Consider the following 17,524-nt stretch of genomic DNA (forward strand, 5'->3'; position numbering starts at 1 on the left):
TGATAAACACAATGATTGAAAAGAGATAACAAACATACCGAAGACAAGACGTGAGATGTCCGCCACTTGTTTTGCGTTTTGAGTTTTGAGTTCTCAGTTTTCAGCTTTTCGACTTTTGACCTCGTTTTCGATTCCGACCACCCCATCCTACCACAACACACAAGTTGACAATGCACCGCCATCATACCCTTCTCAACAAAAACAACAATAAACCTCATCATCATCAGATTTCTCAGCCTAACATTGGGGTAAGTCTTTGGTCAATCTAAAAACTCAAAGCTCAACAGTCAAACTGATTTGAATGAATCGATTTTACAACGTGAAAGCCACATTTGATTGCAGGTGACTTACTACTTTCCAAAGGGTGTAGCAGAATACCACTTTGGTGGAAGCTACGATTTGAATGAGTTCAAGAATGACAGGCACCCTCTTGTGTCATCCACCTAATCATGATCATGAATCATAGTTCTTTTTGAATACATACCTTTTGAATAAATGTGTTTGAGTCAGAAAAATGTTGCTATCTAATATAATCAAAATATATGTAAAGAGTTTGTATAGAACACCTATGCACAACAAAAGAAAATAGCCTTGTCAGTGAGAGATTAGTCAAATGTTTTACGTAACATAGAAAGAAATAAGTGACCTATGTCAACTTCAATTCTCTATTATTGTTTCCTACTCTTTACATAAACAATTTTTTTGTTCTTTTCATGATGTTCATTCTTGAATTGGCCTGTTTATATCATGAGAATGTGTTATACATATCACGAGCTCAAGTATTTTCAAACTGAAGAATGTACCAGTTGGTGGCACCCGTAAAAGCTATCCTTTCTCCTTTGACTTTGTTTCCTCAAAGTTGTTAAAAGAAAATCTTCATTTATCTAAATCTCAATCTGTCTGTATTATCCTAAATCTCAACATGAATGACAATATAGAATGTCAGGGATGTGGCAAGCACTTCACCAGAATGACAACAACCATATGCGGTCATTGCAAGTGGAGACAAGAGAATCCCGACTCTGGACCATGCCAAATCCCTCAATGCTCAGGTTGTGGGAAGTGTTACCCTTATCTTTCCGACGATCCATGTGAATCATGCCAGAAGGACCTTCATAATCGGAACTCAAATCAAGATCACAGATTGGCTTTGGCCCCGGCAGTTCCAGCTTCTCCAATGATTCCACCTTTGAGTGCATCAAATCTTCCACGTGAGCTTTTCCAGGGAGGATTACTCACTCAACCGGCTTCAAATACCCAGTCCAACTCTTTTGCCATTGGCATAAATCAATCTCGGGTCAAGGCTCCTTACGTATCTCATAGTTCTTCAACTGGTTTTAATTCACAACTTCAGAATTATATTTGTACGTCTCAATCGGGAAGGCGAACTGTTGGTCAGCCAAAGGGCAGGAGAAAGAAAGAAGTGGAAGTGGCCATAGAGGAAGAAGATCCGGAAGTTGAAATCACAATGAGTTTCACTTACTCCAGTGGAATCGGAAAGTCCAATGTCAATCATGGTCTCACACCTCGGAAATTTGAAATTGACTTGAACAGCTCTGATTGGTTCTCGCAACTAGGGTTGGATGTCTATGCGTATTATAAAGAAGAAGCCGAAGCTTCTTCATTTCCATCCAAGGATCAGATTTGAGAGAAGAAATTCCAACCACTCCCCCAAGAATTCTCACCCGCCTACTGGGTCATCGCCGACAACGGAGTTTCAGTTTCCAAAGAGTCCATGGCATCATTGCTTGTCCGTGCACGGAAAGAGAAAAAGCTTCATAAGACAAGGTTTGGGCTGATTTTCAATATGAAAAAAATTCTAGCCCTTCGATCAGATCCTCCCGAGCCTGGGAATCTGTCGTCCAAACCTCAAATCCGCAAGCGGAAGGAAGTCTCTGATGAAGATGATTTCGAAGATACCTCAGAATTGTCTTCTGAGCCAGAACGATCTCGCACTCAAAAGCGCAAGAGAATAGTTGAAGTGTCTGAATCTGATGAAGAAGAGTTACAACTTACAAAGGAGATTACAAACGAAAACTCATCCGATTCAACAGAAGAGTTGAGTCCTTTGATTTTGCAAGCCTCAGTACAACCAGATCACCAAAACGATAATCACAAACAAGTTGAATATGAAGATGTGGATCAACTCAAAGCAAGTTCACATGATGAAGCCAAAGTTAACAACGAAGTTAATGAAGACAATCAGGATAATGTAAGTGTATCAGTCAATACCAACATCACACCCTTTACGGTTCTGATAGTGTTTTATTGTCTTCACAAGATTTCCGATTATTGGGCAAGAAACTTGCGTTACACAAATACAATCTCTGAGGTCCATGGCGTTCTGGTAGGCCAACTACTCAAAGATGAATGTAAGTTCATTGTATTCATTCTTGAACCCAACTATATAAGTCCTAATTCTTTCCAATCGGTCCATTTCTAGTGATGTCTTTAGAAAGTTTTGGCAATACACATGATCTTGGTGGGTCCGGTAAGAGGATACTTCCATACCCTGATCACCAAACTTCAAACTGGCAAGCAGGGTGGCTTCTTGCACTCATCAATAAGGACCATGACATCGTCTTCAAACCGACTACAATAACTTACCGAGTGGATCGAGGCGAATGTATTGGATCAGGCCAAAACATGAACTGCTACGAAGCAGAATTGCTAATCGGTGATCGTGTTCATCACGTTGTAGCAAAACAGTACCGAAGCCCAGATTGCCCCTTGTCGTATTATCAAGTCCAAGCGCAGTCATATATTCATACTGAATCTGTGATCAATCGATTCAAATCTAAGGTTGTGGGTAGCAAGAACTTTACACGTCTTGACAAGGATATTGTTGAAAGTTTGAGGGTTTGTGTAGCTCTTTTTTTATTGCCCTCAATTACCCAACCTGATTGTGTATTTATCCTTTTCAAAAACTAGACTGTAAAGTGTTGGGTTGTCCAGGTAGTGTCAAACAAACAACCAACCAAAGATGATAGTGCGGGTTTCTGGCTATTTGAAGAAAAACTTGAGGGTCAGAATGTCAAGTATGTCGCAAACAATGACTTCACTCCTCCAGAGCCAAAGGATACTACTCCAATCCATGAAATGCTTCATGCTCTTGTTCATGAAGACTTTGAGGAAAATAAAGGCCGTGACTTTATTTGTGATTTACAAGGTGTGGGTTGTACACTTACGGACCCAGCATTCATTGATCTTGAGTAAGTGGTGCATTACAGCCCTTTATCCGCAAGAATCCTTCTGATCAATGTTTCTCTAATGCAGCAAATCCTTTGGTAGTGGAAATTTGAATTATGACAGGAGGAAGATGTATTTATCTCAGCACATATGCAACAAATGGTGTGAAAATTTGGGGCTCAAATCTGTAGAAAAATGGCGTGTAAAATTGGGATTCACTGCAAGAAAACCGTGGGGGAATAGATGATCTATTAAATCAGTTGTTGTTAGGGTGTTCAATATTTTTTTCTAATTATTCACTACTAGTAATTGTTTATGTAGATAGAAAGGAAACATATCAATTGTTGGAAGTGCTGGTGATCATTTGTAGAGCTCAAGCATATCTAAAGGAATTCATGGCAGAAATGAGTGTGATACAACTATTCAAATTGTCTTCATTCATGAGGTACACTTGTCTCAAAGAGTGCAATGCTCTGTGTCACACAAGAACAGTAGCACACTGACCTGGTACTTCTGGAGTTGTTCCCACTTATTGCAGCTGTGTACTTGAGATTGCATTGTTCTACCAGCATTGCTGTTTCTTTGTCAACAAAGAGGTGGTGGGCTTGTCTCCAAAATTAAATTAACATAGTATATAAGATGTTGTTTGATTTTTTATTCATTCCACAACTGCATCCATTCAGGTACAAGTCAAAATCAAAGCATGACCACTGTATATGGATAAAGATCTTTTTCTTCAAGGATTAAAGTTGTAGTAGTACTCCTCATCATGAACAAACTCTTCTAAATGTAGATCTACTTGAATAAGTCTTAACAAGGGTAACACCCGGTTAGAAACCAGCCATACATTGTTGAGTGTAATTTGTTCTTCTTGCACCCCCAATCGCTGAATCAAAGTGGAAACCTGTACAGAAAATTGAGGAGGAGTAACTTGTAGAAGCTCCACGCGGTCTGGGTACTGATCCTGAATCATTGCTTGGATGGCCTCACGTGGTACAGGATTGATTCCTTGAGTACCATTGTAGTTCTCAGGGAAGTAGAAACATGTATCAGGTGCAACTCTAGTTGGGAGGTGTGAGTCTAGATTTTTACGGGTGCGGTATGTGTTCTGTGTGGCCATGAAAGAATTTATCACTCTTTGAACTGAAGGGATCCAGAGGTGTAAAAATAGAGCCCTACCATAGTGTGATACCATCATGTGAGAAATCTAATACAAAAAAGTCAGAAATATTTCAATGACACTTACTTCTGAAGGGGTTCAAGGGGATTATAAACTCCTGTATCAATTGCCAGCTTTATATCATCCCGTAAAGTGGTATTCTTTGCTCGCATCAGCTGTGACCACAGTGATTCAATCTTCTGGTTGTGGGTAGATGTTGTGTAGTGATGATGGTTTAGAGCATCCTCAAGAGGCTCACCACAGTAGATGTGTGGCATCAAAGCCTGAAATGTAGCCATATCCCCAGTCTCGGTTCCATGATCAGTGGAAGTTTTGACTGGGAATCCTCCTACAGTGTATACAAGCTCTAGAAAATACAATCCAACTACTCTTGGGTTATTATTTGTCCGGCCAACTTTAAGACTTAAAACCTTCCTTGACCACGTATCAATGAAACCATAAATACATATCCCGTAAGGCTTGAGTTTATCATGCCCATCACTAGCCCAGAGATGATTGGGTCCTGGAACATGGAATATTCTTCGCTTGAGAACACCATGTCGGCGAAGTTCAATACCTTCAGGGTCAATCAACTTCATGAGACGGTAGACAGTATCACGGTTGATCCGGATATGATGATTTACTGCAAGGTTTTGTTGCATTGTGCAATAGCCAGCATGTCGATCTTCACCCTCTATTGCTTCAAGTAAGATATCTACCACCTGATCTACAGTGACACGTCCTTGTTGTATATCATCACGGCGCCAATCAATCCCCAACTCCTTGGACATGGTTTGGACATCATGCATCTTCATAGGAATGTCATAAGTATTCTTGATAGCACACAGGGCTTCTAAACGTGTGTTTCCAAGTCTATGGTACTGTAACAGTAAAGGATAAGTATGTTCCTTTTGCTCAGGAGACATTGGTGCAGGTGTGTTGGTGAGGTCAAAGGTCTGGAGAGTCCGCTGGAGAGTTTGCAAGGATGTATAAATATCATGATCATTACTAAGGTGAGTGATCATCATGGGCTGTGTTATACCTTCCTCACAATAGCCAAGAAGTATAGGTTCAAGTATTTCATCTGGAATTTCATTGATGTGCACCATGATGTAGTGATGCAATGGTGGAGAGATGTGTGTGAAACTTCAAAAGAAAAAAATTAAAAAGGAATTGAAGATGTGGAAATCTTTGATTCCTTTAATGAGGATGACTGGTTATGATGAGTGGTTAACACTGCGAATATAATGTATTTTTCCAAGGTGAAAAATGATTACATTTATTTCACAAAATAATTAAAAATGCATTATTTCTGCATTATTTCTGCATTTTTCTGCATTAATTCTGCATTATTAATCATTTTGTGCATTAATGTCAATCATTTTTCACCTTGGAAAAATACATTATTTTTGCAGTGTAAGTGGCATGAAGTGCAGATGGAACAAAAAAAATCACAGGTTGAAAATTGGATTTCCAAAATCTCATAACTCAAAACTTGCGGGGAAGACCTCATGTCTTGGCTTGCGGAGACCTCATGTCTTGGCTTGCGGAGACCTCATGTCTTGGCTTGCGGAGACCTCATGTCTCAGATTTGGTACAGAAGCCAAGATTCAAGGTATCTGCCACACTCACCATTTGAATGATGATATAAAACCTAATCTGCAACACCATCACAGGTGCAGGTTACAGTAGTTGATATTCCATTGTATGTCTGTTTAAGCCAGGAGTGTTGACCTATAGTATACTGATAGTGGGCGCAAAAGTATTGGCTTAACAGATGTAGGTGTTGTGGATGGGAACAGTGAGTTGTAAAAGTGTACTGAATGGCATATAACATATTTCGTGCAATATCTATGACTTGAATCTGATAATTCACTGATTGCATGAGAACTTAGGAGGAGAGAAGCTGAAAAAGAATTTAAGATACTCCTGGGATGGCACTCAGAGACTTATGTTTAGGTTTTTTAATCACTTTATCCATTGTTTTAAGTCTGTGACACCTGCTCGACCTCTAGCTTCAGGGTTATGCGTCGAGATGAGCTCAAGGTTCAAAGAAGGAGGTTTTGCAAGTGACAGAGTTAAAAACAATGGAAGGAGGGAAAAATGCGCCTAGAATGCTCTGAGCAAAGATGATTGGGTTTAAAAGGTGATTGGGAGACAATTGGAAGAGTGATGATTTTGAAGGGAAAAATAGTTGAGAGAGAATCGAAAAAACGATTTGAAGGAGAATAAATCGTAAACATGAGTGATGGATATTCAAAAAATGGGATAAAGGACCCTCCCACTCAAACATATGGACCCCTTGGTCTCTGACTTGATCAAATATCTCACTGCACCAAAAGGGTCTTGACCTGAAACAAATGTGCCACACGCTGCCATGCCAACTCAATCAATTTCAAAACGCCCCAGCTATCTGGATTTGTTTCCCTGATTTGTGATAGACGCCGTGGGAACGCTTGGGATCAAAGCTTCTGATCAAAAACGGAAATCATTCAGGGTGCCCAAGGTTGCCCACTCTGTACGGCTACAATGAGTTCCTCAGGTGATCTCATCGTGGGCAGAGCCGATGCATAATCACGCCAATCGACGTGGCAAACACGAATCTGTTCACCACTGATTGCGACCTGATGGCAGCACGGTCTCACTGCTGCTGGCTGCAACGGTGAAACTCACATCAAATAATACTCTGGGCGATATTGGCAATAATAAGATAGGGCATATCACTATAGATCACTTTAATGCAATCCATACCCTTTTTCTTGTAAACAGTAAATTTCTTCTTGTTTTTCCCCGTTTCCTTTTTTTGTTACATAATTCTGCATGTTCTTCTCATTCGTACGCTCTCTTCTAACAAAGAAACAACCCAAATCGATCCGTTTTTTGTGTCTTCTCTCTCTCTCTCTCTCGGTGAACTGTGGTGAAATTGATTATGTTTCCGTTAAATCTTCTCTCTATATATTTTTTGCTAAGAGTGTTTACATATATATATAGCAATAGATAAATAAAGAGGAAGAACAAATCAAATTCAGATGAAAATAAAGCTTTTTAACCACATGTTTTGCTCCCTTTGGATGGAGATGATTTGATACATGTATATTCACACTTGCAAGAGTGCTGTGGTCGTTGGTGTGATGCGTTGGGTGTTTCGGTAGGTTGTGGTGCGAGGTCGGAATTGAAAATGAGGTCGAAAGTCGAAAAGCTGAAATCTCAAATCTCAAAACTCAAAACTGAAAACGATTGGCGGAGATCTCACGTCTTGTCTTCGGGGGTAGGTCGAACTTTCGTATGGTCACTGATAATTATCAAACTTGCAATGATAATTATCACTACAGGTCCCAATCGGTACACTACAGGGCCAATACCGTCCTACAGAGATGCTTATATGCAACCCGCTTTCACTGTGAAAATAATGTATTTTTCCAAGGTGAAAAATGATTGACATTAATGCACAAAATGATTAATAATGCAGAATTAATGCAGAAAAATGCAGAATTAATGCAGAATTAATGCATTTTTAATCATTTTGTGAAATAAATGTAATCATTTTTCACCTTGGAAAAATACATTATATTTGCAGTGTTTCCACCCACAAGTCTCGCAGGACGTCTGCCACGTGACCGCGCCTGCGGGCCACGTGATCTCTATTCACCCACATTCATGGGTATAGAGCGGCATGTCGCCGCGCTCACTCTACAGTCTAGCGCCATTATGTACCGCGCGCATACCCTCTACACCACAGTACTTTGCGCATACCCTCCAGACCACAGACCACCACCCTACCCCCACCTTCCCTGACGCACGCCCAGCCGTATCCTCCACTCATCTCACAAGCTTCACTCACCTCGCGTCACCCACCTCCGGACTGACACTATGATCATGATGGACTTTGTTATTCGCCTGAACAAAGAACAACCCTCCTTAGCCCAACGTCTCACATTGGCCAACCTCACCAAATTCATCAACCTCGCAAGCAACGTTTACCACCGTGCTCACGAAGTCATGAATTTGACTTCAACTGATACTCGCCTGCTCCCCTTCCTCAAGCTAGCCCTAAAACTCGATCTCGACCCATCCGAGTGCGAAGTTTTATGGAACCTCGCGTTTCCCTCGCTTCCATTGGCCCACCTCGATTCAGCGAGCCTAATCCGGACGTACGGACTCCATGAAAGCCTCGACAAAGACACCAAGGTACATGAAGTATATCTCACACCTCCGACAAAGACTTGCATCGTCTGCCAGCAACCTTCTGGCGAAAAACTCCTCACAAGACCTCGAATTGATGGATATCTATACGACCTCGACGGCGTCCACTCCGCCGAGTTCCATACATGGGGCTGCACAGGTACCTACCACCTTACCATTTATCCAAGTTTCCTCCTAGCTGACTGTCCCCACATGTCAGATTGCGGCGCTTATTATCGGCCTTCGTACTACACGTCAAACAAGGAACGATTCTATTACACCAAAGGCCAGGGCGCCCACCCCGAATACTACCAGGTACACTGCCACTTCGCAATGTCACACCGCCTGGCAAAGTCGTTCCGGCAATCTCAAATGCTCGCCCAGTTAGTTAATCCCCATACTACACCCAATTTGAATATACTGCTGGAATGACTAAATTGAAAATGGAAAGCATGTCCAACTTCAATATAGTCAATCTATTCAACCTCACGCACATACAAGGCCAGCATCTCCCAACCCATTCAGGCGTTCATATCACACCTAAGATCTCGCAAGAGGTCGCTCACGATGGGTCTGACCTCTTTAGTCTCCTTAGAAGATGCGACCAACGTGGGTCAGTTCTCCATGTCCGCGCGAAAGGAACCAATGCGGACTGCTTTGTACCAGCCATGACGCGTGAACTCTATCACATAGCCAATCACGGGTTGGCTTTCCGGGACCACTTCTGCTCGTTGTGTGTCAGAGCATCCAAAGTCGAACACGATGGCCACGCAGCGATCAAAGGTGTGCATTCCCTTTCATCACCCCTCCCCATGTGCTAATGCTCGCCTTGTTCAAACCAGTGATTCGAGCCATCGTCACTGATGGCCTTACGATAGGACACTGGCGCTGTACCGCCTCCTCGGTCCAGCTTGAAGAACTGGCTCACCGCGCCGGCGACCCACCACCTAACGGACCTTGCCTTAACCCACTGCCCAAAGTTACCTCGCGGTTCTGTGCTGATCATGAGGTGAGCCTGAAGGGTTGGTGTCAGGCACAACCATGCACTGCACTCGCCGAACCAGGATCCAAGTCTTGTGTCAATGAACGTCATCAAGCCGCCATGGCCACCTTCGAAGGAAAGAAGAATCACAATTTCTCACTCAAATCGATGCTCAACGGCCCCGGATCTAACCTCCCGTCCGATCCTTCCGTACATCTCAATCCCGAGACTACCGAAATCATTGACCTCGACGAACTCCATGACGCAGACGAGGCCGCGCGCGATGGTGGCGAGGCCCAACCTAAGATCACATCAGCTTGCAGCCGTTGCCGCACCCACAATGACCAACTCATTGTGGGCACTTGCGGAATCATATTGAGCAGACGGACATTTTACAATGCGGAAGCACCAAGCGCTCTCAGGGTATGTTTTCTCGAACGTCTCACTTTGGTAATATGCTAACAATGCCTTTCATTCGTATTCAGGACTACTTGGTCGAAGCGTTCCCTGAAGGACTGCCCGAGGTTATTTTTTACGACAATGCGTGCAATTTACTAAAGGTGATCCACAACGGGGACAGGGATCCCGCCCCGTTCAAACACAGCATCATTCCCGTAGATCCGTTCCATCATCGTGCTCATAAAGAGACTGATGAATTCTGTCAAAGGTACACTGACCCTAAAAAATTCCCTGATCTTCAAGAGAATGGCTCTTGGATCTTCAATGCGTCCGCCGGTGAGCTGAGCAACATCTGGTATGGCGGTTTCGCATCCATGTGTCGCAACATGCAAGCCACTCGTTACAAGTATTTCCTTGAAGACATGGTGGAGTGGCGGAACTTGTGGCTGACGGATGCATTATCTGCACGCAAAAATGTGGAATATATTGGCCTTCATAAGTTCTGAGGACAATCAAGGTCAGAACCTATGTCCTCCTTCATGAATCCCATTCACAATTCGAAGTTCTTTGTGCTCTATGCACAATTTCTAACTCTTTTGTTCCCTCTGCAGCCCGGACGTCCTCGCACGGCCGGCTTTCAAGGTTATGTTGGTATGAACTTAGGGAGGATCACAACGGAAATATGTCATCACCAAAACTTGATTGTCAGGAAATGATTTACTTACAGGAGTATGTGTCGTTTGAAATTATGTGTCACACCTCAGTATTTCTCTATGTGTTTGAATTTCAATAAGATATCTTATCGTACTCGTGGCGAGACACAATGATGCTACACAATGATGGCTGTTTGGGCTCGATTGGCGTAAGTCTATGCGTTCACCTCTGCTCCGCAGCGCAATGCAGCAATGATTCCGTCTATCAATGGAGGACCTAGCTCGAAAGGCTCCATCCAATGCTAATTGGACCCCTCGCACTGAACCGCAGGGCTCCAATGTAAATCGCAATGATGAACATGACCATCACCATAAAAGTTGGTCATGGTTGAGAGACAACGCCTCGAACTTTACAAATCCCACTGAATTTGTAAGTGGGACGCAAGTGACACAGGTTAATAAAGAGTCACCATTTTAGCCCCGTGCGCAGATCAACTGCCTGTGAATGTGAACCAGCACATGTCATAGGTAACCATGCAATACCTCCACTTGTGGTTATGATTGTGGAGTGCATTAGGCCTATCACACACCAATGTGTGCCTATGCCACCATGCGCTCATAGGGTTGGTGGTACTACCAAGGGAACCTAAAATTAAACAGGTTGTAGCATTTAAATTGTTTTCCTGTCTGAAATGTGTCCATTTTTTAAATTGTTTTCCTGTCTGAAATTTGTCCATTTTATCTTTATTACATCAATAAAAAGAACAAATTTATTGCCACATACATAGCAGTTAGCAAGAATGTAAATCATGCAATCCCAAACCACTTTATCTTTGGGTCATTATCTAGAGAGTAGATAATGACCCATTATCATGGGTCATTGCGGAGAGCACTGGAACCAAACCACATAACATCACTGAATGTTTGCCCTCAGTGATTCCCATGGAAAGAAAGCTAAAGAAGGCAGGAATGGGTGACCCAAGGTAAAGGCAACCCACACCCGCACAGCAATTACCTGCTGTAGATAAAGGAAACAATTGTTTCACATATTAGGACTAGCCTAGCACAAAGATGGATGCGCACACTTTTTTTTGTGTTCAATAAAGTGCTTTTGTTTTGTGGACCACGCATCTTGGCCCACACAAAAAGACAAAAGGATGAAGGGTCATAATAAACACAAGGTCTTTCTGATATTGAAATTGAACACAAGGTCTTGTTGGGAGTTGACTGGGTTTTAAACAAATGAACCATGAAGAATTGATTACAAACGCAGAGGCTGATGCCAAATTTTTGTTTGAACCACCAAAAGTTGGTGTGACAATAGTTTCACCACACCTGCTTGCTATCATGTTCAAATCAATAGGTGCAACCAACCACAATGTCAGCCTGCAATGCTGAAATGGAAAGGAATGTCAGAGCAGAGTTCAGGCAGAGGGCACACCCAGGAAGCTTGCATGAATTGCACTGGGAGCCTGCCCGGGGTGAAACACACTTATAAGGTCTGCATCAATACACCAATTGGTGATGCAATGCAAAGGGATGGCTCTGATTAGCATGGCTGGGCAAACACCATGGCCATGCCTTGCCCAGCCCGCTTCAAACCGAAGATTACTAACTGAAGATGTCACCACGGGCAGTAAGTAATCTCATTTTATGATTGTCAAAGCCGATCATAATGTTGGTGACATCTTCTGAATGGATACGCTGACCAGGAAATCCCGGTGGGCAAAGGCAGTGATGGGATTGTGAATTCCGCCATCCTCTCCATCCCCTTTGGGGATGATGGCGGAATTCACATTAGGCGGCTGTATGGATTTAGGTGGGTAACACAACATTATATGTTGTATAATGTTGTGTTACACAACATATATATATATCAAGGATTGCCCTGGGTAGTACAATATACGCAACTCACTTTCTCAGGGATGGAATGCCCCAGTGACTTACTTTTGACAGTTGACAGACAGGTTACGTGAGTCAGAACCATCAAAGGCCACCAAACCAAACCAAACCAAAATAAACATCAACGCAGTTGTGTCTTTCATCAACATCAACCACCAAACCACCAACACACAATCCAGATTTTTCCTCTGGATTCTGGGACTCAGGGGGAGGACCAACCATTCTATCATCTACAAATATATATTGTAATGTTGGATTGCAGTAGTGATCCCACTCATGGAGCAGTGTGTGAAGTTTAAACTTGATCAGCAAAGTTTGGTGGTTCATGACTGAGGTGAGTGTACAGTGGAAGATATGAGAGGTGACTGGCAATCAAACATTTTTTTTAAGTCGATGACCCCCGTCATCCATTTGTGTGGTAGTAAATAGATGAGGTCATGAACCAAACCAAGTATAAAGCTCTACCTAACCTATAAAGCTCTACCTGTTGGGATGATGGGATTGTGGTGTGTGTACATCTGTAGACTACGACCCCCTCTTGTTGCACCCTCTGATATGCAATGGTACGTATCAGAGGGTGTATAAGGTTGATGGTAGGTTTCGAGCGGTAGGATAATAGGTTGATAGAAATACGTATTGGGAAAGGCTCATGATATGTCAATAGTGTGCAATACTTTGACGAGTAAGTAAGACACATTTGAGTATACACTGTTGTGTGTGCTGATGTGGATCAAACTGTAATGACTTTATGCTGATGGTTTGCTGAGAGTAAGGATCAAGACACTTATTCTAACCAAGGACAACAAATGCACACATGATAACCATCGGAACATAATCATCACAAAGCAGAAGCTACCACACTTATTCTAACCAAGCACAACAAGAGCCAACAAGAGCACAATTGATAAACCAGGAGCAAATTTATTCCATTGCGTAATAAGGGGGTGGTCGTTTGAATCCCACACCGTGACACCACACGCTGTCACATATATGGGTGGCTGTGAAAAGCTGCAAACCAGCAGTCGAAGGATTTCCAAGGAACCAAGGACGCCTATCAAACACATCAGGTGAAGTATGTATCTGGGTCACTATGGAACGTGACATGAACAAGATGCAGATAACTTACTCGTTATCCTCCATGGTTAGATCTGTGATGACGCCTGCGGACCCACGGAACCCTGTGATCAAAGCGTGTCGCTGGTGATATTCATAAGACCAGTGGGTGAAGCACACAAGGAGCGCCGCAATGCTTGCAAGGTCACCTCCTGCGCGATACTTTGGAGCGAACAATGAATCCGAAGTGAGGTATTCTGGTCGGTCGACTGGTTCTCGCAGACTGTACCAGCGGGGGACATTGGAGTCATCGGGTCTGTCTCTGCTCTTACCCTCACGCACAACTATATTTTTCACAATCTAGTTCCGGGGTGAAGCATAAAGGATGATAACAAACTTTCAGCTGGGGGAATAAACAATACTTGAATAAACAATACTCACACGCAGTTTATGGAGGTCCTCTTGTTGTCCAATGGTTAAACGAGCGTTTAACAAAACAAACACCTTGAAGCGCTCAAGCAAGCGTTCCGCGTGGGCATACATCTGGGCCAAACGAAGGTGATCACCCAAAATGTCTTCGCGTTGTTGCAAGGCACAGGCCTGCAGCTTGATTTCTTCGGATCCTCGTCGCAAAACGGCTGGGTAGGTGACGCGACCGTCCCAACACCATAACGCTTTCTTAATGACGCAGACGTCGACAGGCCGGAAGGCCCAATTATAGCTGAGCACGTCAGCCGGGTTATGTGCCTGAGCTCCAGAAGGGATTAGACCAAATGCCAAGCCAGTGAGGTTGTCGTCCTCGTCGACGGGTTGGTCAAATGGCAGTGATCTCCAACCGAGCTGTTCAGAAGCACTCAGATCCAACTGGTATGTGCCTGCGTTTAGTGTGGGCGGTCGAGAGTCAGTTAGAAGTGTCAACATCAACATCACGAAATCAAAGGAGGACGCACCAAAGCCTATCATTTGATACAGATCCATTTACTGGTTTGTAACCTTGAAATGTCAAAAGGGAACAGAGATCGAATGATAAAAGGGGAGTGTTCGATGCAATATCGAGGTGCACAGGGATTGGGTGATTGGGTAACAGGGTAGTGGGGAATATTTGAACAAATCAGTGAAATCACAACCAAGAATGGGACTATGAAAGTACTTCGTTTGTGATGTTCAACGGAAAGTTAAAGAGGGGTTTTTATGATGTGGTGAGACCGTGTTAAAGAAACGTGTGACCATCTCACATTGTCACAGGGTCCTGACGTCTGAACGGTGGGTAGGACCCTGTCAGGAGGTATACCTCGGAAACAGGGTCCAACTGGAAAAATGAGACGGTGAGTGTTTGATTGCAGATGGAAGGGGGCCAGGCAACAACAACGTGCAACAATCTCGCACAGGGAACCCCAATTAAGACTGTGATGAGAGAGATAGAAAAAGACCTTTGTAGGTGTAGATCAAAGAGATAACGGTCCCTTTTTTTTGCCCATATGAGGGAAATACCCAGGCAGTTTAATTACCACGTCAGTGTAAGGGAGGCGTGGCACTCGAAGATATGGCGTGGCTGTTGCCTTTACGCTTGTGGCCCCGCGAAGGCTTGTCCAGAAGACGTTCCGAAGCGATCGTGGTCTTCAACTTGCTGACTTCGTTGAACTCGCGCTGAAAAGTATGCCGTGCTTGACTGACCCGGAGATTGTGTTGATTAACGACTCCAACTTGAGGCCATTCTTGGAACCATTGGCGCATGGTTGGGTTTTTGACTTTGTCGATAAATCGCCAGTAGCGATTGATGGTTTGCTCGTTAAACCGGTAGGTGCTTCCATAGCGGACAATCCACTGCGGTACTCGAGTGCCTCGCACCGAGGAAGCATCGAACCATTCCAGCAAAGAGGACACGAGGAGGTCTTCTCCTGGCCATTCTTGTAACATCACATTAGCAAAGGGCTTCTGGTCCAACTTTTGAACCCCGGGAGGACATGTCAGCAACGTTCCTATAATGGATATTATAAAAGACTCTACTCACGTCCGAGTCATTACCATCGTGACCAGCGACAGGCTGGTCCGGCCGGCTGAGAAGTGTATCAGGCGTGGAAGGATGAGCCGTTTGGTTGGCGGTGACCGGCGACATTCGTCCATCTTGCTGCAGATTGTGAGCGTTGAATTCCGAGTCCGAGTCGGGTTTGTCGAGAAAGGATATGGGATTCTCGGAAGAACCAACTTGACCTTTGGAAGGGTATTGCTGGGGTGCTGACGTTAAAACCTGGATTGGGTCTCTTAAGTGGTTGTTGGCAATATCGGCTGCAGTTGAAGATGATATAGGGCCTGGTGGCTTTGGCAGCATTGGTTTGCCCAAACCAAGACTTTCAAGGGCGTCCTGAAGCTGTTCAGTGAGGGCTGTTTGCTGGCTGGGTAGGCAGTTGACCAAATTGCGGGCCGTGGACTGGTATCGGTTGGGGATACACACCGAAATGTCACGCTGGTATGACCAACCAAAAAAACAATCAGCATGAATGGCTTACGTTGTTGAATAGCAACAAGGTAAATGATGACACATACCCAGTTCCTGACCATTTCATCCCATACAAGCACGTGCTCATCCCAGGAGGCGCCGGCGGCCTCTTTGGCCTGGCGCACAAGCCCAGGGCAGTCGGCAAAGATGGCGACCGGCCAATTCTTGAAATGGTGAGTGATGACCGGTGGACGGATATCCTGTAATGTAACCAAAGATTCAAAAGAAAGAAAAATGAATAGTGGACACCATTGTACTTACTTTGATGACCAGGTGGAGGCTCACCACCTTACCTTCGTCGATAGCAGGATTGGAGGCCTTTCGTTGTGTCTGTTCCTCGCGAGCTCGTTCAAGTACGGCCATGCTTTCGAACGGAAGGATCCGTCCGACTCGGCCCACACTTTGGGCGCACTGAGCTGGTATAATCTTGGGTCTTTTAGGTGCAGGTTGTTCTTGCCGAGGTATTGCGTTTGCTGAAGGTGGGTTTTGCTGGGCGGGTGGCTTATCTCGGTGTACGTAGCAATCACCTGGAGTACCGAAAGCCTGACAGCACTGTCAGGGTGTGTCCAAAACCAAAAGGACGCCATCAGGGAGGCTTCCAAAAGATAGGATACGAAGGCGAGGAGTCAGCTTACCGATTTGCAGTGTTGTCGGACACAGCCAGTATGGCCCGCCGGTCAATGTTTTTCGGCGGTCTTGCCAATGTCAGGTCAAGTGCATTTGTTGGGCGGAGGGGGTCGCTTGGGCCGGTTGTTGGCTTTGGTGGGTGTTGCCTTCTCCACAATCATACCGTGAATGTTGATCGATGGTCCATGAGCAGACCGGTCGTACGGGATTGGGTATTTCATTCCAGCGTTGATCATTGAGATCTCGTGATTGAGCTGGTTGATGAAGAACGTTCGATAATAGTGGTTGGGACTGGTGGGACACTAAAGCATGAACGAGAGAGATGGCGTGTTACGTTTTGGATCCCCGAGGATGTATCAATAATGATTCGGAAAGAGGACTCACCCGGACTTTCACGGTATCCTCACCGGCTTTGATGTAGGTCAGTGATCGCATGTTGCTTGGAGGACAGCCAGGGCAAGTGAGCCCAACAGCGCTGCCATAGCTTGGTTTAGGTAGGTCTTCTGAGGGGTTGACACGCCGGTATTCAGGACTAATATAAGGTTTTCCTGGTTTGCCGGTCATAATTAAGTCGTACGGTTAACGAAGTGTTGGGGTGTCTTCGCCGTGACCGATCCATTGTGGGATGAGGGTGTTGATATAGGGTGTTGGTGCTTCGACGATTTTTTTTGGTGTTTCATCCATGAAAAACTCTGACGCGATGGAAAAAAAAATGACGTGGTGGCTGGGGGAGACTATGGGATGTAAGAGGTGTGGACGACTGGTGTGCACGGGGTGGCAACCCCGGTGCGCAGCGGAACGTGACTCGGGTCAGCACGTTAAAAGCATCTGTATAAATATTGTTATGTTTATAATGATGCGCGGTATTTGTATGCATTACA

At 44.3% G+C, this 17,524-nt stretch overlaps 5 protein-coding genes across 5 annotated transcripts; 3 read left to right on the forward strand and 2 right to left on the reverse strand.

Annotated features, from left to right (window-relative positions):
* Positions 1-922: 922 nt before the first annotated feature.
* MELLADRAFT_61960 (uncharacterized protein) lies at positions 923-1,648 on the forward strand (the record flags this gene model as incomplete). Its single annotated transcript, XM_007408295.1, has 1 exon — positions 923-1,648. The coding sequence occupies one exon, from the start codon at positions 923-925 to the stop codon at positions 1,646-1,648; it is 726 nt and encodes a 241-aa protein (XP_007408357.1).
* Positions 1,649-1,807: 159 nt separating this feature from the next.
* On the forward strand, positions 1,808-3,436 carry MELLADRAFT_84933 (uncharacterized protein; the record flags this gene model as incomplete). The annotated part of the gene is made up of 6 exons (XM_007408296.1): positions 1,808-2,212; positions 2,282-2,372; positions 2,444-2,491; positions 2,540-2,859; positions 2,932-3,212; positions 3,277-3,436. The coding sequence occupies 6 exons, from the start codon at positions 1,808-1,810 to the stop codon at positions 3,434-3,436; spliced, it is 1,305 nt and encodes a 434-aa protein (XP_007408358.1).
* A 4,782-nt stretch (positions 3,437-8,218) lies between these two features.
* Positions 8,219-10,417, forward strand: MELLADRAFT_84934 (uncharacterized protein; the record flags this gene model as incomplete). The annotated part of the gene is made up of 5 exons (XM_007408297.1): positions 8,219-8,690; positions 8,751-8,913; positions 8,982-9,313; positions 9,373-9,935; positions 9,998-10,417. The coding sequence occupies 5 exons, from the start codon at positions 8,219-8,221 to the stop codon at positions 10,415-10,417; spliced, it is 1,950 nt and encodes a 649-aa protein (XP_007408359.1).
* Positions 10,418-13,387: 2,970 nt separating this feature from the next.
* Positions 13,388-14,497, reverse strand: MELLADRAFT_105107 (uncharacterized protein; the record flags this gene model as incomplete). Its single annotated transcript, XM_007408501.1, has 4 exons — positions 13,388-13,517; positions 13,593-13,879; positions 13,961-14,394; positions 14,470-14,497. The coding sequence occupies 4 exons, from the start codon at positions 14,495-14,497 to the stop codon at positions 13,388-13,390; spliced, it is 879 nt and encodes a 292-aa protein (XP_007408563.1).
* Positions 14,498-15,031: 534 nt separating this feature from the next.
* Positions 15,032-17,207, reverse strand: MELLADRAFT_61963 (uncharacterized protein; the record flags this gene model as incomplete). Its single annotated transcript, XM_007408500.1, has 7 exons — positions 15,032-15,498; positions 15,545-15,983; positions 16,064-16,216; positions 16,310-16,568; positions 16,652-16,711; positions 16,807-16,934; positions 17,028-17,207. The coding sequence occupies 7 exons, from the start codon at positions 17,205-17,207 to the stop codon at positions 15,032-15,034; spliced, it is 1,686 nt and encodes a 561-aa protein (XP_007408562.1).
* Between the last annotated feature and the right edge of the window lie 317 nt (positions 17,208-17,524).

This window comes from Melampsora larici-populina (assembly GCF_000204055.1).
Source record: "Melampsora larici-populina 98AG31 unplaced genomic scaffold MELLAscaffold_12, whole genome shotgun sequence".
Taxonomy (NCBI): domain Eukaryota; kingdom Fungi; phylum Basidiomycota; class Pucciniomycetes; order Pucciniales; family Melampsoraceae; genus Melampsora; species Melampsora laricis-populina.